Below are 23710 nucleotides of genomic sequence, written 5' to 3'. Positions count from 1 at the left end.
GGGATTCTTTCTCGTTTGAACTATCTAACTAACGAGTTCTTTTTTCTCGTTATCGCGATATTGAAATTAAGTTATTACGAAATTGACATAAATTATGTCACATAACAACTTAATTGATGTAATAAAAACGATATGATATAGAAGCTTCATTTAAGTCGCTAGTGTGATATATTAAAGTTCCGAAGACAACTAGGTTGTTCGTCATAATAAGCTACTATTTACTCATTTATAAGTTGGTTTCAGGGGGTCACTACACGCTTCCGTACATATGAATGGAGAGTCGTGTAATATCCTCTATTTACATAATGTGTTGACTGTGCTTAACCCTAAAAGAAAAGTGATAAGACGGAGACAGCGTCACTAGATATATTTATAAAATATCAGACTTAAAACGTGAAGCTACATTATGTTAGTACATGTAGATATGCCTATGTATATGAGTGGTCTTTCCTTCTTGACAAATGTTGCTGTCGTAAGATCCTTTTCAATGTCGATCTACTAATAACAGCCAGACGAAATCGCCAAAGACGACAGTATTTCATCGTTACTAAATCCCATGTGAAAGCAACATTTCCAAATGTTAGTTACAACTGCCATTCCGTAGCGTTGTATTAAATTAGATCCGGTTTCATGATGGAGCACAATGTAATACGAGAAATAATCTCGTATATACGAGAAATAATCTCGTATATACGAGAAATAATCTCGTATATACGAGAAATAATCTCGTATATACGAGATTATATATACAAGAAAGAATCCCGTATATACGAGAAATAAACTGGTATATACGAGAAATAATCTCGTATAAACGAGATATTAACTCGTTTTGCGAGAAATAACCTCTTATTTACGAGAAAGAATCCCGTATATATGAAAAATAATTTCGTATAAACGAGATATAAACTCGTTATAACGAGAAATAAACTCGTATATACGAGAAAGAATCCCGTATATAGGGAACAACCAACCGATTGAAAAAATAGATTTTTGAAAATACCCTGTGTATAGAAAGTTGAGTCATAACATATCTGGCAGCGTATTGGTAGTTGCTGCTCCTGCTTAGCAGCAACTACCATTTTTAGAGACATACCAGAGTCTTTAAAACGAACATACCGCAGCCTCCCAAAATACACATACACACTCACCACACGCATGCATGTCTCACGCACGGGAGGTGGTCCTTAAATGACCTTAGCTGTTAATAGGACAATAAACAAAATAAACCAAACCAAATCCAAAACGTTAACACTAAAGTCTATGGAAAAACAATTGGTTGGTTGGTCCCTATACGAGAAATAAACTCGTATATACGATGATTAATCTCGAAGGTCCGGTGAGCTTATGTCATGGCGCGGCGTCCGTCCGTAAACATTAGCTTCAAATCGCTACAAGTCAAAAAGTTCATATTGGATTTTGACCAAATTTGATAAGAAACATCCTTAAAGGAAGAGGATCAGAATTTGCATAAATAGTGACTCTGACCCCGAAGGGGCCGGAGAGGGCGGGGTCCAATAGGGGAAATCGCGGCAATTCCTTTAAATCGCTACTAGTCATAACCCAATTTGGTCAGAAACAACCTTGGGGGAAGGGGATCAGATTTTGCATAAATAGTGACTCTGACCCCCCAAGGGGTCGGGGAACGGGACCCAATAGGGGAAATTGAGGCAATTCCTTTAAATCGCTACTAGACATTAAGTTATGAATGGATTTGGACCCAATGGATTTGAACCCAATTTGGTCAGAAACAACCTTGGGGGAAGGGGAACAGATTTTGCATAAATGGTGACTCTGACCCCCCAAGGGGCCGGGGAACGGGACCCAATAGGGGAAATTGAGGCAATTCCTTTAAATTGCTACTAGTCATTAAGTTATGAATGGATTTGGACCCAATGGATTTGAACCCAATTTGGTCAGAAACAACCTTGGAGGAAGGGGAACAGATTTTGCATTAATGGTGACTCTGACTCCCCAAGGGGCCTTTAAATCGCAACTAGTCATTAAGTTATGAATGGATTTGGACCCAATGGATTTGAACCCAATTTGGTCAGAAACAACCTTGGGGGAAGGGGAACAGATTTTGCATAAATGGTGACTCTGACCCCCCAAGGGGCCGGGGAATGGGACCCAATAGGGGAAATTGAGGCAATTCCTTTAAATCGCTACTAGTCATTAAGTTATGAATGGATTTGGACCCAATGGATTTGAACCCAATTTGGTCAGAAACAACCTTGGAGGAAGGGGAACAGATTTTGCATAAATGGTGACTCTGACCCCCCAAGGGGCCTTTAAATCGCTACTAGTCATTAAGTTATGAATGGATTTGGACCCAATTTGTTCAGAAAAATCCTTGGAGAAAGCAAAACAGGTTTTGCATTCATGATGCTTTTGACCCCCAAAAGGACCAAAGGGATGGGACCGATAGGAGAAATAATGGTATTTCCTTTAAATCGCTACTAGTCATCAAGTTATGAATGCATGTTGTAAACTTAGAGCAGTTAGAAACCCCCACACTATAACCATATATGGCATTGTTTGATGTTGACAAACAAAACAAATTGAACATTAACATTATTTTGACATTTGGTCAAATCCAACCAGGTGAGCGGTACAGGCCATACGGACCTCTTGTTTAATGGTACCAACTAAGTTAATTATTTTCATTGGTCCTATTTGGCTTCCGTGGGTAAGAGGCGACTAAATTTGGGATCTTATCTTTTCTCTTCTTTCTGAACAACTTTCTTCTTCCTAATTTCTCTCTTGACAATGCCTCACTTTTGGCCTTTAGGTGAGCGTTCGCCCCTGTGAGGAAGGCTTGCGGTTCTGTCACCTGGTCGAGACATACCTGAGTCTTGAAAAAATGGTAGTTGCTGCTTCTGCTTAGCGCTCAGCATATTAGGAGTAGGGCGACTGGTTGCCCCGTTGTCAGTATAATGTCAGACCATGCGAAATATGTCGGTCCGTCGGACAATGTCTGGTTAATTTGCCGCCGGTCCGGAACCGAACTGTACAGTTCCGGACCGATTGTCCGGCTTTTAGACTATCCCCTGATCATGGTCCCGAATACGTTTGTCGCGAACACGCTTTAATTAAATGGCCGCCGCCATGCTTCGATATGTGGATGGGGCAATGCCCGGCAAGACTTTGAAACGCAGAGCGTCAACGCCGGAGCGATTGGCAAAAAAGCATGCCAGTAGTAAAAAATACGAGGAAAACCGGCCATCTCGTTATGTGAACGGGAAGTGGCAAGACGGCAGACCGTGGCTTGTCCTTGACTTTGCCAATAACAGTATGACCTGTAAAACATGCATCGAGCAGTACACGAGTACATCGAGTAGCATGAGAGGTAAGAACACTTTTATCCATGGATGTAAGAATGCTAAAATATCTGCAGTTGTTGACCACGAAAGCAGTTCAGCGCACAAAAAAGCTGTAGAACTTCAGAATGACCAGAAACTAAAACAAACGTCTCAACATTTAGTACAATCAACACCAGCTGCGGCAGCATTATTATCGTTGAAAAAGGGGCAAAGAAACCAAATGACACATTTGTTCAGAAACGCTCATGCTGTTTTGAAACAGAATAAACCCTTATCAGACTTTGTGTGGCATTGTGATTTGGATCAAGCCAAAGGGCTTGATATAGGCACAACCTACAGAAACGCAAAGGCTGTATTGACATTTGCAAGATCCATAGCCAATGTTGAGAAGAAAACTACTACAACCTTAGTGAAAAATGCTAGTTTCTTCTCAATAATGATGGATGGTTCAACTGATATTTCCGGAGATGAGCAAGAAGCAATATATATTCGTTGCTGTATAGGTCAGGAAGTGGTCGATCGTTTCCTTGGAATAGGATCACCAGTATCTACATGCTCCAAAGATCTGAAAATGTTTGTCATCAATATGCTTGACTCACATGACATTGATAAAGGTAAGTGTCATATTAAAACCATTATATTAAACTGATGAGAGTGATGGATTTGATGTGGCGGTGTTTATATTCTAAATACTTCAGATGTCGATAAAAATAACAAAGATGCAGGATAGTGAGGACTGTAAAAGTTAAGTTTAAGTTTTTTGTTTTTCAGCCAAACTTGTTGCGCTCGGTTCGGATGGGGCTTCTAATATGACAGGTCACAAATCAGGGTTAGCACAACTCCTTCGTCAAGACATCAATCCAGAGATGATCAACATTCACTGCTTTGCACATAGACTTGAATTGTCATTCCGAGACGTGATGAAGAAACAAAACCTTTATGATAAAGTTATGACACTACTGATTGGTATCTACTACCAATACACAAAACAATACAAAAACAAAAGTGGTCTGCGGAATGCAATCTCGTGTCTGCATATTAAAGGAGTTATGCCAACAAAGGTGACGGGGACACGCTGGATGGCTCATCTTTCTAGAGGGATAGATGCATTTCTAAGAACTTTCAGGGCATATGAGGCACACCTCTCTACTCAAAGCCACGAGAAAGCCAAGGCAGGAGGTCTCTTGAAGATCATGATCAACATGAATGTCCTTTGCTTCATCCTCTTCCTTAAGGTGAGTGTAGAAGTCAATTATTAGTATGTGTTTTACATGTATGATGCCATTATAATTGTTAATGAACACTGTCTTGTAATTATAATAGTGTACGCGATAGGCATGTTTTATTGTTTAATTTAAAACATGTAGGCATTGACGAGTGTACTGTTAATTTTTAAACCTAACATATGTAGCTAGCCTAGTTAAGTAGATAAAAGTATAAGTTTATCGTTTCCAGGAAATCTTGAAACCATTGATGATGCTTTCACTTAAGCTCCAGGCTCCTGCTACAACTGTTGGAGACACCTGTGTGTGGGTAGAGGCTACTGTAAATCTATTGAAAGATCTTAGATCAAGGTATGAATCGATGATAAATTAATGATTTAAATAATCTACTTTAATATGTAATAGTAAAAATACAATGATATGATAATATTCAACTGAATTTCAAAGTAAGTCAATATTTCCCTGAACATGTATATATACTAACATTTTAGAGACACAGATCAGTTTGATGAGGTATCGGAGGTGCTTACAACAGGTATGTACCAGGGTATAAAACTTAAAGGACAGACTCCATCAATGCCTTACAAAGAAACGATAATAGATGGCCTCATCAAGGCTATAGAGGACAGGTTTAGTCGTCCAACCTCACAGGCCATTCTCGACAATGCCACCAGGATTCTCCATTTTGATAAATGGCCACAGAAAGATAGTCATGATGTCAAAGGTTTCAATCCATATGTTGAAAACTGTTACAGTTCATACCATTGTTAAAATTTCAGTTACTAACAATTTTTTTTGTTTGTTTCTAGTTAGTTTCATTTTTTTCCATAAAATGGCTGTGTCTGAATACTGTTTGTACTTCCAATTTTATTGAATGTTTAGTGTATTTTCATTTATTAAACCTCAACACAGTAATAACAATTTTACTTAATTTATTCAATTGTTATAGTTTTTGGTCAAAACATTTAAGAACACATTTAATAATATTTAGTGAAATGCAAATGTATATCTTATTCTGTAGAAACAGATAACTTTTGTAAACAAGTCATTCTTTCCATATGTGGTTTAAATGGAATAAATTACCAAAAGTGAATGGAAACTAGAAAATTCAACATTTACTATATTTCGTTGGTCTTTTTTCTGAGAACTTCATGATCATTCATGTCAATATCAAGACTTTTAAGTACAACATTCATAAATTGTAGACTTTGGAGCTGATGCTATTGTGGCAGTGACTTCCAACTACCGAAACACATTCCATCATGTCAACCCAAGTTTTGATACTGATGTTGCCCTAGAAGAGTTCAAGTTGTTGAAAAGAGTTCTGTATGCAAGGTAAAGCATGTCTATTGACACCTTTTAAAGTCTTAAAGTATTGTTCAAATGCTGTTATATATCTATATATATTTGATATCATCTGTTCAAATTATCCATATCTGACTTTCTGACTATCATTTTGCAGGCACGGTGCAGATTTGAAGGCTTTGAAATGGAATAATGTGCAGGACCTACAGGATTTTCCACACATGGCCTTGGTAATAGAGCTGCTGCATTGTCTTCCACCAACGAGTGTCAGCTGTGAAACAACATTTTCACAAATGAAGCTGATCAAGACAAGCAGACGGATAAGCATGTCCAATGAAACATTGAACAACCTTCTGCTGGTCAAACTCCAGAGTCCGTGCATCCCAGAATTTAATCCTAAGGATTCCATTGATGACTGGCTTGTGAGTTTGTTTTGCCAATGCTTTAAATACTTTTCAAATTGTTGCCTTTTCTGGTTAGTTACAAATGAATTATTTCAGTAGATCTAGATGATCTTCAATTCTGACTGATGTGCTTGAAATCCTATGTCTAATTTTGTAGCTCTCATCTTTGATGCCAAGGAGGCCACACTACCGAAGATCTACTGGTAAAAGAGAGAAACAGACTGGTAATTACTTTAATGATATTTAAAACCAACCAAAATCTTGTTATATAATTAATTTGCCTCAAACGATAGTAGAACAACAAATAACAAAATCTTAAAAGATGATTATTCAAACATTTCATTGTTATAAATATAACTCCTTAATAATGTTATAAAATTCAATTTGATCAATTACTTTTTTGCAGACCTGGAAAATGTAACCAATGCAGCTGGTACAGCCCACAACAACATTGATGAGGTAATCATTTAAACAATTGCACTTGAGTTTTGGTATTATGTTAAATTGTTTGTTTATGGGAAGAATTTAATTTGTTTTTATTTTAATTGGTAGATTGGTAATCCTACTCACCTACAGGATGGGGCCCAGATTGAGAGAGAAGATGATTTAGAGACTGAAGAGATTGAGGGAATAAAAGAGGGTGAAACTCAGATTGAGGGAAAGAATGAGGATGAGATTGAGGGAAAGAATGAGGGTGAGACAAAGATTGAGGGTGATGTTGAGAGAAAGATTGAGGGCGAGACAGAGATTGAGGGTGATGTTGAGAGAAAGATTGAGGGTGATACAGAGATTGAGAGTGATGTTGAGAGAAAGATTGAGGGTGATACTACAGAGATTGAGAGTGATGTTGAGAGAAAGATTGAGGGTGATACTACAGAGATTGAGGGTGATGTTGAGAGACAGATTGATGGTGAATGGTCTAGGGAAGAGGACAGCATCATAAGTGAGGAAGAACAACTCATGAGACTTGATTTAATCTTTGGAAAAGATGCAGATGATTTTGACTATTCTGAAGACTATCAAGGCGAAGAGGAGAACTTTGAAAATATCATGATGTTTTCAAGAAGTTGTTAATAGTTTTGCAACGATCATGTGTGTCTTTTGGATCCTTTGTCATAATAAAGAGATTGTTTAAGAGATCAAATAAAAGTTATGATGAAATGACTGTTGATATTTTGTATTTTGTTGACAACAATTCCAGACATTTTGTCATACAATGTAGGTGTGTTAATTCTTCTACAAAGAAGCAATTTTATCATCTACTCTAGAATTGTAAAGCATATAATGCATATCTTCCGCAGACTGAATGTCCTGTAATTTCTTAAAGTTTATCAGACCGAAATGTCCTGTGAAAGTTGATTCGGTCTGGTAAATATTCAGAGTTCACCAGACCGAATGTCCTGTGAAAAAAAGTAATATTTCGCATGGTCTGAATGTGACCGGGTGGGGTGTCCTGCTGGGTGCCTTCGGCAGTATGCTTCAGTTCCGGCCTATCACAAGGAGACTTCAACACAAACATACCGCAGCCTCCCAAAACACACATACGCACTTATCACCCGCATGCATATCGCACGCACGGGAGGCCGTCCTTAAATGACATTAGCTGTTGATAGGACGTTAAACAAATAAAACGAAACCAAATCAAGCTTCTGTAGGTATATGAAGACAGGATGGTGCAAGATTTTCCTGTCTGTAAAATTGTCATTTACAGACGATAAATCGAACTAAAAGCGCCTTGATTAGCATGCTTTCGAGTCCACACTGTCTAATCATCTTAATCGTAAGATGAAAAAATAAACAGATTTTGTTTTCGGCTCGACTCGCAAGGGGAGATCCTGTATAGTTTTAAAAGACCGATACACTTACGAAGCATGTTTCGGTCAAAATGTATTTTGTGTGTTACGTACGTAATGTCAACGAAATAGCTGCCAAAATGACATGGTAAAAAACAATGAAAGACATGGTCAACAACATTAATTTACATGCCCATTAATGATATAATATAAACCTTGCCTAGTGTCTGCAGATATCCCCTGAGAGCGCCCTGGAGGGAGATCATTTCTGTATCAAATAGTTTATTGACACGATACTCCATTGAAACACAAATATACAACTCTCTTGTTGGTGATTGTGTCCTTCCGATATCAATGCAATGTTGACCTTGAATTATATATGTAATATTTTGATCAAAGTCTAATTACACTGTGGGCGATAATGATCTGTTTTGATGAAGTGTTATTGTTATAATTGTTTCAATTCCCTTCCCAGCTATAAACGTCGTGCAGGAAGGATCACAATTGTTCACCCTTAATGCAAACAGATGGCCGGAAGATGAAAAGATAACAATTGTCGACGCAAACATAGCTTCACTTTAAATGGAATTCATTAATTGAGTAACTTTACATTTAGAAGCTAAATACTAGGTTTGGTTATCAACTGCAATGTGCTTTCAACGCTGGAGGTCCTTTATGGCCGGTGTCATGTTGAATGGGGCCGTTATTAAGGGCAGCTATTAAGTATCATTTTGCAGAAATGTCGCATGCACATTGACACACGGTCTGTTAGGCTTACACCATTTTTTTCCCTTTTGCACCCTTTCGGTACTCTTATCAAATATGGCGCAATTTTGCCAATTTAAATCACTATGATCTATCTACGCCGTGGGACAGAGACAACCTATAGCCATCATCATAATAAGGTCGAACGTAAAACCTACAGGTGAAATGCTAGGCAGTGTAAGGGCTACATTCTGAAGAAAAAAGATACCAACCCAAGTATTTATATGTCGCCATATGACTTAAGGTCTAGAACAATATACGAATTGTCTGGGTCCCCAGGAGGATGGCGATAGGGAAAACAGAGGAAATTGATTGAAGTAGAATTATAACTTACTGCGTTACGATATTTTTTCTGTTGATAATAGAAGTATCATCACTATATAGATTATGAAGGTCGACGGATAATTAGGATAAAAAAGTCATCTGACTTTCAAGACACCAGTATTTTTTTTAGTATACATAATATACATAGGATGCACACTCATTAGCAGTATAGTGGTAATGGAACATTAAGCAATACTGCATGTTGCCCTTGGCAAGCATATAAGATTTCGCACACACCAGAAAAAAATAGCAATACTTTCAGTTTGAGCTGAACCCTATTGGTGGAACTTGAAAAGAAATCTTATGCATCAACACTTTTTATATAATTTTCTATGAATATTTGAGAAATTTCTCAGATGCAATGCAAATTGGCGCGATGAAAGATATATCGAATGTCATTGTACATGTATATATAATATTTTTATATTTTGTCACTGCTTCACTTGAATTAAATTAAATTGTGATATGAAATATTCGGCTACTTAGGAAATACAAAAAAATGAAAATAACGCAATAAACGGGTTTTTTTCATTGAAATAGAAAAAGTTCTTTTCTTACTTTCAATACTTCTAACTTGAAGTTTAATTTGATTTAAATGAAATATTCGGCTACAAAAGAAATATATAAAATAAATATATAAAAAGCAGGATATAATATATAAAAAGCACGAACGGTCCTATCATGCTAAATAGAAAGAGTTATTTTCTTAATTGCGACACTGATTAATCCTAGAAGGACGCCCCTGTGAGGAAGGCTTGGGGTTTTGTCCCTAAGCCGAGACATACCAGAGTCTTTAAAAGTGGTATTTGCTACTCCTGTTAGCGTTCAACATATAAGGAGTGGGATGACTGGTTGGCCCGTTGTCAGTATAATGTGACTGGGTGGGGTGTCCTGCTGGGTGTCTTCGGCAGTATGCCTCATTAAGTTAGCACTAAAAATCGGCAAAAGTTCCGGCCTATCACATAGAGACTTAACACAAACATACTGCGGCCTCCCATAACATGCATACGCACTCATTTCACGCATGCATATCGCACGCACTGGAGGCCGTCCTTAAATGACCTTAGCTGTTGATAGGACGTTAAACAAATGAAACCAAACCAAACCAAAGGAGTATATTAAAGAATGATTTTGGTTGTGTAGATACTTTTAAAAATCCAACACTGGTAAAACCTCCGTCCTCATCGTTGCAATGACAGCCGATCCAAGCTTCACGAATACACTGACAATGTAAATGTTGCAATTTCATACGCCTAGTTCCGTTCTTTTAAAACTGCATTCATACCTCGCATTGATTATCTCGCATTGATTGGTGCTGTTTTATCATATCTGATTACTTTAATGATAAGAAAACTAACAAAACACACTGAAAACACAGAATGAAGCCTTCGTGTCTGGCAGTGCAGAAACAACACAGGACCTGTTAACAATATGACGTCATCAGAATGCAAGAAAGTGCAACAATGTATACTTTACATGAATACACTAATGGGGCGCAACATTAACCTACCTGCGCATACTGGTTAAGTGAATAATTTCCTATTCTAACTGCATGCTTTTTGTACGAGTTTGTATAAAAGGTGATATAATAACACAATTTTTTGTTTGGAGTTGCAGTCTCTCCGATGTGCGAATTAAATGTGTGTTTGTTTTGGAAAGATGCGGTATGTTCGTCTCAATAGATATAACATTTCTGACCGTAGGCCTGTAATTTTTTTCTCCGGGTACTCCGGCTTTCCATCACCTCCAAAACCAGGCACGTTCTTAAATGGCCCAAGCCGTTAATAGGACGTTAAACACAAACAAACAAACCAATATCAATTTGAAATACGGCAGTATGCTTCAGTGAGATAGCACTTTAAATCGGCAAAAGTTCCGGCCTATCACAAGGAGACTTAACACGAACATACCGCAGCCTCCCAAAACACACATACGCACTCACCACACACATTCATGTCGCACGCACGGGAGGCCGTCCTTAAATGACCTTAGCTGTTAATAGGACGTTAAACAAAATAAACCAAACCAAACCAAACGTGTGACAATGAATGATATAATTTAACGAGGACTTTGGAACAAGGATAGTTGTACTATCAGTAACGCCTACTCTAATAGATCTAGATTTGTTGCCGAAGCAAAGGGCATTATCAAAGCCATGATATCATGTCTTGTGTCATGACAGTATAAAACTAAGATTTAGCCGCGTTTGAAATATTTGACGGATCCTTAGGCGGCAGTAATGTGAATGGTTGGGAGTGACATATAACCGTTTTAAAGTTATGACATCTCCGAAGTGATGGGCCGTTAGAAATAACTAATTGGATTATCAGATTGGTTAGTTATTAAATTCTTAACAGCCTATCAACATGTTGAAGGTCATTAAGGCCAAAAAGGTGAGCAAAAATGGACATAAAACGAAACAAAGAAGTACGTAAACGAATTGCAAACTCGCGTAAATAGCTCAAAATGGAAAACGTGGCTATTGTTACTAATATCTCTTAATTTTTTTCAAAAAACAAACTTGTATATCTTAACACTTTTTAGACGACAATTAAGACTTCTTATGCTATCATTGAAACCCTCTTCTGTAGGATGTAGATCGATGCAAGCCAACACATAGTGTTTAACGGTAAATGGTTCATTGTATTTACTGAGGCTGGTCCTCGGGCTTTAATACAAAGGAATGAGTTATACATGTATCACCATAATTAGTTCAAAGTTCCCCTTATTTCATACAATGATTAATTAACTTTATCTTTGCGAGGAAAAAAGACATTTAACCAACTAATACTAGTTCCTTGTAAAAACTTAATCTTTGCGAGGCAAAAAGACATTTAACCGACAAATATTAGTTCCTTGTAATGATTCAATCTATCAATCGCTATCTTCAACAAATATCTTCAGAATTATTTTCTGTGTCTCCTGTTGTACTCTATAAAGTCTATGTCTACATCTTTTCTCAGCAGACCATTAGTATAAGTCAAGATTAGGAAAACGGCGGAATCCTCGTGACCGCTGATTATCTGTTTCCGTACGTGAAGAGTTGATCGCGCCTTTTCACAGAAATCTGATGGCATCCGGTAGACAGTAATCTAGCTAGACAAGTCGATCGCACGATTTATGTCGTGCCTGCTGACACTTTCTCCAGTCATATCAGTTTTAGTCGACCAATAATTGAGGTGTTGATCAAATCTGTCCACAAACCAAGGTATTGCAACTTGTTGCTGTAGAACATGCACCAGGATAACATATTACATTCGATATTCATCAGTATTATGTCCAATGGCCAAAAACATTTTTACCGACATATTTACCTTTGTATTGTAGCGTCACTATATAAACCAGGTGAGCCTTGACTTGTTTGAACGGGATATTCCCATTAAGGTTCCATATTTTATCACTTTTTGGTTTGTTTTGTTTAACGTCCTCTCGACAGTTACGGTCATTTAGAGCGACCTCTATGTGCGAGATGCATGCGTTTGGTGAATGGGTGTTTTGCGGTCTGCGCTCGCTTGTCTCAATGCAATAGCGCATAACTGGTGCCTACTTAATATTGCTACATCGCTGAAGCATACTGCCGGAGACATACAACAGCACATCTTATCTGGTCAAATTGAACTGGCAATGGGCGAAACATTCATCCAACCTCTAAAATGCTGAGTGCTAAGCAGGCGCAGAAACTACCATTGATAGAGTTTGATGAGCCTATGACAGTGTACAGAACCCAACACCATCGTGTACAAACTCTCAACTAAAAGCCAAAAGTAAGGCAGCGACAATGGAGACGTTAGAAAAGCACGAAAATTGTTAAGAAAAAAAAGAAAAAAAGACAAGATCCCAGTCCCCTCTTATGATCATGCAACAGGAGCAGTAGGTACAATTATTTCGCCCTACCTGCAGGGTAGTTTAACAGAAATATCTGTAAGTATGTTGCATGGCTAACTATGGTTTGACATGTACTTTTCCTAGCTGTTCAGCTATTCAGATGGTCCAGTCTGTTTGAAGACAGTGAGAAATTAAATCGTGCTATAGACGAATTTTCGTCGTCTATATCTCGGTCGATAAAGCAGCTTAGGCTGATCGAACGTTTTGTGGCAAGTGACTCTGTAGTGGTTTTGGCTCCTACTAGGTGTACGTACCTTAGTCGCGATGTCAGCTGTACTCTTTGAAGATGGGCCATGCTCAGGATGTATAGAGTGCTGTCATTTATCGAGACTCCAGCGGCGGAGCCAGTCGCTGAGTCTCATATTAGGTTCGCTTGGATCACAAGGTCATGGGTATAAAAGCCAAACGTTTGTGGAATTGCACCTTTCTGTTGGAAGAGTTGCATTTGGTTTCCGCAGCAGTTCCTGACGCTTTGAAAACAGAGCGACTCAGCGTTATGGAGCTAGTTTAGACAATTGTGCTCTGAAACAAAGCAGACTAATGCATACTGTTATGCTCTCTTAGAACATGACACGCTCGGAAAGATTAGCGAGCTCTCGGCATGTTTACATTATTCTCGTATGTATACTTCAGCTACGCTCTGATGGTTGCTAGGACTTTAAAAAATATTCAGTTGTGGAGGTTAATTACAAAGTCACGGATGTAATATAAGGATATTTTTTAGTATTTCCAATTATGTAGGTTCCGTAATGTTTGAAATACAGACTTTCTTCTTGGAATGGGGTTGGACTTTGTGCCCGTCTCTTAGGTTTGTTTTTGGTTTTATTTTTTTAACGTCCTATTAACAGATAAGGTCATTTACGGACGGCCTTCCGCGTCCAAGGTCGGATACAGGATTTTATTTAGGGGGTGGGGCGTGCCAAATAACGGGGGTACTCCCCCCTGGAAAAATTTAAGCAGGTAAATGCAAGTTCCTGCATTGTAGTGTATTTCATGATAGATTCATACAATTTTAAGGGGGGAGGAGGGTATTATTTTTCTTTCCGATATACTCTCGAAACTCTGCCCAATGAGAGCGGGCGTGGTGATGTTCCCTAGTGTCAAACTATATTCTGATGTACTTTAGAAGATAGTCATTGAATGGCCCTATAATCGATAAGTTGATACACGAATATATCAACTCCCTCAAATCGCCCATATCGCCAGCATATATCACTTAAGACACTATCTAGATAATATGTCGTTGTGACAATGCTGACATCTCATGTGATCTCGTTCGTGCAAAACCTACTGAATAATCCCGTTATAATCTTGTAGTCGTTAAATCTCTTCCGATGATTTTAGTAGATTGATTTTCATCGATCCAATTGTTAGATTTCCTATTCACACAGCTGTTGTATTCGAACAAACATTGTAGGATTAGAGCAGCCTTATCCCGGAAAAGCGTCTCCGGTTTTGTTTCCAACAATCAACATGTAAGTTTCTACTCCGAGCCTTACTGCTGTTGACGTATGTTATTTGGGAAAACAAATCGATGCGAAATACCAATCTAACAATAAGACGCACGGGGAGGATTACTCCTCAAATAACAAGTATAAAGTATCATGTTTTCTGTTCTCACAATTGGAAATGCTTTCATTCAAATAATGTTAAGAAAATCCATTATTAATGGATAGGGAGTACAACAATTATGTATGAGGATTAGAGAAACAAAATAATTTGGAATTTTTTAAATATTTGAAAAAAAAAAAAAATTGTTTGGAAAGTAATGCGATCTCGAAAACCAACTTTAGATTTCTGGTAGGTGAAATAGTCTTTAAGCAGATGTACTTGTCTCCATCGAAGCTGAATTAAACATAAAAAGATATGTTGATTGATAAAATCTAGCATGTTTAAGAGTTTGGCCGGTCAGCACGAGGCTTGTCGAGTGCTGGCCAGCGAAACTCTAATACGAGGGTTGAGATATCCTTGTTCGTGGAACAGACCAGTGTTTGATTATTTTTCTGACACACTTAAAAGCAAATGTAAGTTTTTATGAAAGTTTTTCATCCCGCCATTTTCAATCCGCCTTGGAATGTGCGTCAAAATTCGTTACTTTACGACTTTGTTACTCAACATAAAATAATGACGTTACCTTATTGTGAGCAGCATCATATAGCGCGTGTCGGCTGTCTTTACCCCCTGTGTGAGAACGATTTATCTTTTCTCTAGTAACCGCCGGATAACCCTGTGAAGTATGTGAGATAACATTTCCCTCATCAGCAAAACTACATCTTTAATTTCCCAATGGAATAGGTACAGGCCCCTGTAAAACAAAAGAAGGGAAATAACTGCCGAGATATAAGCCATCAATACTGGCTACTTTTACCTGTAAAAACCAATCAGCACTGGACGTCACAAGTATGAGAGTCGCCTAGAGCCAGTATCACGGGAGTAGGCCTAACACCACCTATAAACACATCTTTCTGTTTTAGTCAAAATACTGAAAGTTCACAATGACTTAGGTTTGTTTTAACGTATAACAGACTTTTTGAAAATATTTTCAGCAATTTTGTGCAAATATTTTATATTTCGTATATTAGCAGACATAGACCTGTAGGGACAAGGGCTCAATCAAGCCTGGAACATCCAGGTAATTATCTAATGGGGGTTTTTTTTGTAGTCGACCTATATGATAATATGTTAAACTCTCTTGAACAAAACATTTTTCAGATTTGGTTTGGTTTGGTTTTATTTGTTTAACGTCCTATTAACAGTTTACTTTAGGTCATTTAAGGACGGCCTCCCGTGTTTGCGATATGCATGCGTGTGGTGAGTGCGTATGTGTGTTTTGGGAGGCTGTGGTATGTACGTATTAGGTCTCCTTGTGATAGGCCGGAACTTTTTCCAATTTGTAGTGCTATCCCACTGAAGCGTACGGCCGAAGACACCCAACAGGGACATCCCACCCGGTCACATTATACTGACAACGGGCCAACCAGTCGTCCCACTCCCAAAATGCCGAGCGGTAAGCAGGAATAGCCACTACCATTTTTATTGACTCTGGTATGTCTCGGCTAGGGGACATAACCAAAAGCCTTCCTCACAGCGGCGAACGCTCAACTGAAGACCAAAAGAGAGACATTAGGAAGAGGAAAGTTGTTCAGAAAGAAGAGAAAAGATAAGATCGCCTCTTTACGATCGTGCAATGGGGGCAGCAGGTACAATTGTTACGCCCTACCTGCAGGGCAGCATTTTTCAGGTAGACATTATTATGATTTTACAAGTATAGGAACTGACTTCGCTTAAGGGCATTTATGTGTACATATACATATCGATTGTTTAGAGGAACAAGGACGTATCTCCCAACATATAGTGCTTAGAAGTAAAGGGCCGTATCTCAAATTCATCAATTTTTAGATTTTGATAATTTACAACTACGATTGAGATTTTCTTATAGAATTTGTACATTATATTAATTGAAATGGTCTAATTCTGTTAAAATACTATGTGATTTAAAAGAATTAGACAATTTCCATTGATATAAAGTACATATTCTATAAAAAAAAAAAAACGAGATCCCAGAGGGATCTTGGCGCCCACCATTGAATGATCTTTATAGGTTCCATGTCAGATTGATCTTTTCTCTACTTTTCCCTTTCTCTAAGTCTTCCTAATCTGAGTAAATTCAGAAACAGCCCTCTATAGCTAGTACTTTTCAAACCAGGGGAACCTATTATATGCATAACTAGGCACCAAGAGAAACCTACATATGAAATTTGAGAAAGATCCCTTGAGTGCTTTCTGGGAAATAGCGATAACAAACTTCAATTGTCAAAATCCAAGATGGCTGCCTATCGACCATGTTGTTTTCCGATTGGTCTCAAATGCAATATGCATAGCTAGGCAGCAAGGGGAACCTACATATGAAATTTGAGAAAGATCCCTTCGGTACTTTATGAGAAATATCGATAACAAACTTCAATTGTCAAAATCCAAGATGGCTGCCTGTCAGCCATGGTGTTTTTTTCGGATTGGTCTCAAAATGTCCCCGAGGGGAACCTACATATGAAATTTGAGAAAGATCCCTTGAGTGCTTTCTGGGAAATAGCGATAACAAACTTCAATTATCAATATCCAAGATGGCTTCCTGTCGGCCATGTTGTTTTCCGATTGGTCTCAAAATGCACTATGCATAACTAGGCACCAAGAGAAACCTACATATGAAATTGGAGAAAGATCCCTTCAGTGCTTTCTGAGAAATAGCGATAACAAACTTCAATTGTCAAAGTCCAAGATGGCTGCCTGTCGGCCATGTTGTTTTCGGATTGGTCTCAAAATGCAATATGCATAACTAGGCACCAAGGGGAACCTACATATGAAATTTGAGAAAGATCCCTTCAGTGCTTTCTGAGAAATAGCGATAACAAACTTCAATTGTCAAAGTCCAAGATGGCTGCCTGTCGGCCATGTTGTTTTCCGATTGGTCTCAAAATGCAATATGCATAACAAGGCACCAAGGGGAACCTACATATGAAATTTGAGAAAGATCCCTTCATCACTTTCTCAGAAATAGCGATAACAAACTTCAATTGTCAAAATCCAAGATGGCTGCCTGTCGGCCATGTTGCTTACCGATTGGTCTCAAAATGCAATATGCATAAATAGGCATCAAGGGGAACCTACATATGAAATTTGAGAAAGATTCCTTCAGTACTTTCTGAGGATTAGCGATAACAAGAATTGTTTACGGACGGACGGACGGACGGACGGACGACGGACGACGGACGCAGGGCGATTTGAATAGCCCACCATCTGATGATGGTGGGCTAAAAAACTCAATCGGAATCGTAATTACATTTAGCAACGCACAATCATACAGAAAAATGTTTAAATATGATAATACTTGTAATGAAGACATCATTACTGTAGTGTACACATCATTACTGTAGTGTACGCCTCAGCTAAAACAGATAGTGCTTCCATCCTGACCAAACAAGAGTGATTCATATAATCTGATATAGTTTTTACTTCAATGTTTAGCAATTGTTGTAATGTACTTATTCTGTATTTAAATTTAACAAACATGTAAATAATGCAATGTCATATTTTTGTTATATACACTATTGTGTTCATGGGAATACAGAGAGATTCTAGTAATGAAAATGCTACATAGCTAGAACCATTGACATTCAATAATGGTATACATAAGGCCTTGGAGGTTAAGATGATCGTAAGAGGCGACTGAATTTGGGATCTTATCTTTTCTCTTCTTTCTTACAAACTTTCTTCTTCCTAATGTCTCCCTTGACAATGCCTCCCTTTTGGCCTTTAGTGGAGCGTTCGCCCCTGGGAGGAAGGCTTTGGGTTCTGTCCCCTGGCCGAGACATACCAGAGTCTTTAAAAATGGTAGTTGCTGCTCCTGCTTAGCGCTCAGCATATTAGGAGTGGGACGACTGGTTCCCCCGTTGTCAGTATAATGTGACCGGGTGGGGTGTGCTGATGGGTGTCTTCGGAAGTATGCTCCAGTGAGGTAGCACTATAAATCGGCAAAAGTCCCGGCCTACCACAAGGAGACTTCACACAAACATACCGCAGCCTCCCAAAACACACATACGCACTCACCACACGCATACATGTCGCACGCATTGGGGGCCGTCCTTAAATGACCTTAGCTGTTAATAGGACGTTAAACAAAATAAACCAAACCAAACCAAGGTTAAGATAGGCGACTAGTATTTTTTGATAATATAGACATACGTCGGGATAGACCCGCAAACCGTCTTGCTTTTGCATATTAGTTCTACTTGAAATGCAAATCTAGATTGAATTTGAACAAGTTTACAAAATAATGCACTAGTTAAAGTTCAAAAGTATCCAATACTACTACTGATAGTCACTCTAACCCGGCGAAGATTAATTACGCGATCATAGGTTGTCTTGAAAAAATGCCCCAATTACAGCTATATATCTTCCAATATGATGATTTTGCCACCACACCAATTGTCGCTCAAACCCCGAGAAGATATGATGTTTAACTGCTTCTGATACTTAAGATAGAATAATATTGGTACGATGTTACCGCAATAATGACTAAATCTCTAATCCGGCGAAAATGAATTACCCTATCACTAGTAGTCTTGTCTGTTGAACAAGCAGGTTATTAGTTCTTATTGGCCAATCAACGCTTTAATGGTCATTAGGGCCAAACAAAAGTGAGTAAAATTCTAAATAAAATAAGCAAAAGATGAAACGACGTCAAACCAACGAAACATGTAAAAATGTAAATATATATATAGGTATACTCACGACTAGCTCAAAATCGACAAGTGGTTGTGGTTACTCAAATCTTGTGATACAGGTCAACAGCTTTCAGATAGTTGCCAGGTATTCCGTTATGTCCAGGAACCCGGCAAAATAGTATACATGTATGACAATTGAAGGCGAGACTATGCAGTAAAACCAGTATTATTTGAATAGATATATTATCCAGATTTTGTTTACTAAGACTCTGCAGGACATTTACAGAGTCAGAATAGAAAATTGCTCTCGTTGCATTGTTAGTTTTGAAGTGGGTGAGGCAGGTAGCAGGGCTTTCTGCAGAGAATATTGAAGCGTCATTTTGAAGCCGGCATCCCAAGGATGCACTTGTCTTAACAATGGCTGTCACTTCCTTATAATCGTTCTTAGAGCCATCATCGTAGAATGAATGACAGCCACTGTATTTTGACTGTAGGTCTAAAGTTGACTAATCTAAAATTAGATAAGATTTAATTCTGTCATGAAGAGCGAGGTAATTTTCGGTATTTTTAAAAGTAATGGAGGAATTTCGATAGTTCGACAGGATGCAATTGTGTCGACATTTATTTGGGCAGTTTCTAAAAGAGAAGACATCCTTATTCCAAAAGATGGAATACCTTTAGGTTTTTATTTTGAAACAAATCATTATAATTCAAATCGAATACCACGGAATAAATAGGGCATGAAAAATTCGGTTTTAATTGAATTACGTATTGCATTGAAAGTTTATTATGAAGATTATACAGTGATGCTGTTTTTGCTTTTACGTTGAGACTCGCAGATGGTGTGGTTTTGAAGGCTCCCAAGAGCGAATCGCAGGCCTGATGATATACAGTATCCAATAATTTCAGATACAATTTTCTGGCGGAACAATCGACAATAAAACCAGTGAGCTGAACAAAAGTACTAGAATGACAAATAGGTATACAGGAATATCTTACACTTAATATGCATTAATGACTAAACATTATGACATGGAAGCGATTTATGATAATTGTCTATGTAATAATGGATGTTTTATTATGCCGCAAACCTCCAACGTGCAATTGAGAGAGGTTGTATGATGTTTGTTTTCCTATGTCTATGAAGAGAAACAATTTGCATTGCCGATTGCGACATTTGGGCCATTGTTCTATTTAGATGTCACATAATTGAACCAACATGCACTCCGTTACAATTTCATTTGGCAACTCCTTAAGAAGTTACATTTATGGCGGCCATCAACACAGGAAAAGGGTGTTGAGTGCAACGACAAAAACGAAATATGTAAACATTTGGTGGTACAACCTCTGATACTTTGGAACCATCTAAAAGTCGTCGATATGTAAGATACGAATAACAATAGACACATTTATCATTGAAAAGTCTATACATGAGTGTACCAATACATTTTACATGCTTCCTTTGATGTAATATCAGTTCACATCCATCATTAATCCCTATTTTTTTTACACTGATAACCGTTTCAGCGTTGATGGGCAGTGAATCATAATAATTATTAATATACAGTAAGAATGATGAATGTGGCAATTTGTTTGTTTGTTTGGGTTGTACGGCCCATCGCCTGCTAGGGTCATTTATGTTATTTGAGTTTAATATCAGATAATGTTCATTTCTTAAAAGCATTCGTATTGTATGGTTCGTCATATCATGTGGCATAGATAGACAACTTTCAGATCGTTATGTTGCACATGCATATGTTGACAGCTTCAAATAATAGTTTTAAGGTATGCTTTCCTTTTATAAACATTATCTTTTGTAGGTTGCGGACAAATGTCACCCAAATGTATTTGAACGATAAAATTTACATATGATACAATGAGGTCTCGCGGTCAAACTGCCTTGCTACGATTTTAGACGACTTTGTTGATATATGTTGTCATTTAAGTCGTTTGGAGGGTCGCCGTTTGCATGTCTTGATTGCAGTGTAGCAGGTATAATACAACAATACCAATCATTATTCCGACAGGTATATAACCCTTATGTATTACATAAGCAAAACTTATTTATTATATTTTGGAATAACAGTGACCCCTAAAGTTCAAGCTTTTAATCAAGGGTCGAATTTTTTTTTTTTTTTTTTTGTAATTTCAAAATATTTTATTAACAATACACATATAAAATACAGTATTGTCAAAAGAATGAGACAACAGGCTAAGCCTATATAAGTCTTCTTCTGAAGATATTCCGGTTGGAGCTTGCAGAAAGATGCTATGGTCAATATTTAGATACTAAATTATATATTGATAAAAAAAACAATTGGGGTCGAATAAAAATAAAACCGTGGAGGTTATTATTAAAAAATTGAAGGATAATATGCATCTTTGTTTTTCGGTATTTTTCCATGAAATGCAGTCAAGTTATAATTTAAAATAAATTGGGTGTAACGTCGACATTAAATGTTTACTTGATAGATAATGCACTTAAGCTAGATGAATTATTGTTCATTTATTTACTCGTCAACCCGTTTTCACCGGATATAATGGTTATACCAATTACGCGAAATGACACTTAAGCCTAGGTTACAGCTTGCTGTCACGCACTTTGTTGACCGTGGCTCATTTTCACGGAGTTCAGTGTAGTCAGCTAGGTTCAAATAGGATCCAGATGGTTTGAAGTAGGTTCAAAATTAGCAAACGTTCCTTCGTTTACCATAGTTTACCGTAGTTTTAGCTGTAGTGTTAATTGCTGTGTTGTGCTAATTTGGTAAGTTCTAAGGTCAAGTAGGGTCATTTGCGTTCAAACTACTATCACAGTATGATCTTGGCTTCCAAAAGTGTGTATGATATATATGTTTAAAGTCCATTGATGTACGTTAGAGTAAAGTATGGTGAATTGAGGGATTAATTGTAAAGTGAAATTAGGTTGAACTACGTTAAGGTATGGCAAATTAGGTGGTTATTTTTAAAGTTAACCTCTGTTAAAGTACGTCAGGGAGAAAAGCGCAATTACACTAAAGAACGTCATACTAGGGTTAACAACTTCAAAAAACGTTATTGAATAAGTTCAGTGACATTTTACAAAAAGTTAACACCGAAGTTTCAAATGTATCTTTTGAACATGTTGAAAATACAATGTAATTAAAATCTAGATGGTCATTCTCACTACGTTACATGTTCACGTAGTGAGAATGACCATCTAGATTCGCCAATCTTCTGTTCATAATTTTATTCGTGTGAACATGTAATAATCAAGGTGTCTTTGTACAAAATAAGATTATTTTCACATTCGCTTTATGAAAGCGACTCAATTTTCAGAGGAATGTGGTAGTTATTTAAAAGTTGATTATTGTTTAGGGGATAGTACGTTGTTTTGAGTGGCTATACTGGCGATTAGAACATAAAATTTGGTTTGAACTCGAGACCGAAAGGTCGAGAGTTTAAACCTAATTTCATGTTCTTATCGCCAGTATAGTCACGAAAAACAACGTACTATCCCCATTCTAACACGTTTACTGTTAAATATGTTTAGAAACATTGTTTTACATCGCTACAAGTACGCTGTTTAGTACTCTATGACCTCCATTAGTGACCTGTCATACTGTAGCGGACTGACCAATCAGAAAGAAGCTTTCAAAGTCAGTCAATTGGCCACGCCCATACTGACGAGACTTCGATCTGTATGTTGATGAAGCGGTGTGTTTGGATTGTTGTAAAAGTCCTGTTATCGAAGATTTAACGACATATTTGGATTTACTCTGCAGTATGATATGTACGTTTTGACAAAATCAGTGTTGATATGTTTCTATATGCTCAACCGTTATGTGAAATTTTGTGCACTTGCTCCATTTCATTTCGGATTTTACTTGGCTAGGTGCCTAAACATGGACAGAATGACGTTTCAATCAATAAATGACGGTAAGAACAATATTTACTATTTTTGTTTAATACATTCAACTAATTCATCCTTTTCGATTTCTTCACTTTCATTCAAATTCCATGAGTCATCAATCATAAATGTTGCGGAGGAGAACTTGATGCCATATTGTTTTGACTAGAAACGGGGCGTGACTAAACACGATTAATCATGGTTCTATCGTAGATTAGAACATGGTCCATAACCAATCAAAACACGCATTGCAAACGAATAGTGTTAGAATGATATATAAGATAGGGTTAATACGGCCAGATTATAAAGTTTATACGGAATCTAATGATACAGGAGCATGCAATACAAACTATCAAATCGGATTTATCCTCAACTGAAAAAAAACTTTTTGGTTTGGTTTATTTTGTTTAACGTCCTTTTGTGCACATGACCTAGCTTGGATATGGAATCGCACTCATTATCAATTGGAAATTTTGAATCAAGGCCGCAAATTTGCACTTATCAATGTCACTTTTCATTAAATATTGACATTCCGGAAGACATACAGGTTGATATTTCTTATTTAACCTGATTATACTGTTGTT

At 37.6% G+C, this 23710-nt stretch overlaps 3 protein-coding genes across 5 annotated transcripts in view; all 3 read left to right on the top strand.

Moving 5' to 3' along the window:
• LOC117339613 (probable G-protein coupled receptor No9) overlaps window positions 1-23710 on the top strand; it is a 51879-nt gene that overhangs the window by 15160 nt on the left and 13009 nt on the right. The window lies entirely within an intron of this gene.
• On the top strand, window positions 3094-5882 carry LOC117338871 (zinc finger protein 862-like). The gene is made up of 5 exons (XM_033900235.1): window positions 3094-3934; window positions 4092-4555; window positions 4776-4894; window positions 5035-5267; window positions 5749-5882. Exons 1-5 carry the CDS (start codon window positions 3094-3096, stop codon window positions 5880-5882), a joined length of 1791 nt encoding a protein of 596 aa, XP_033756126.1.
• LOC117339615 (protein Ycf2-like) lies at window positions 4322-7354 on the top strand. Of its 2 annotated transcripts, XM_033901302.1 has the most exons (7): window positions 4322-4555; window positions 4776-4894; window positions 5749-5878; window positions 6006-6270; window positions 6410-6476; window positions 6659-6711; window positions 6805-7354. In XM_033901302.1, the coding sequence occupies exons 4-7, from the start codon at window positions 6070-6072 to the stop codon at window positions 7324-7326; spliced, it is 843 nt and encodes a 280-aa protein (XP_033757193.1). In that variant the 5' UTR covers window positions 4322-4555; window positions 4776-4894; window positions 5749-5878; window positions 6006-6069; the 3' UTR covers window positions 7327-7354. The 2 variants fall into 2 exon arrangements, with proteins under 2 accessions (XP_033757193.1, XP_033757194.1); XM_033901303.1 differs by lacking the exons at window positions 4322-4555; window positions 4776-4894 and having other exon boundaries at window positions 5683-5878.

This window comes from Pecten maximus, chromosome 12 (genome assembly GCF_902652985.1).
Source record: "Pecten maximus chromosome 12, xPecMax1.1, whole genome shotgun sequence".
Lineage (NCBI taxonomy): Eukaryota > Metazoa > Mollusca > Bivalvia > Pectinida > Pectinidae > Pecten > Pecten maximus.
Note: the sequence above shows the minus strand (reverse complement) of the source record. Positions and strands in the feature narration are given on the sequence as shown.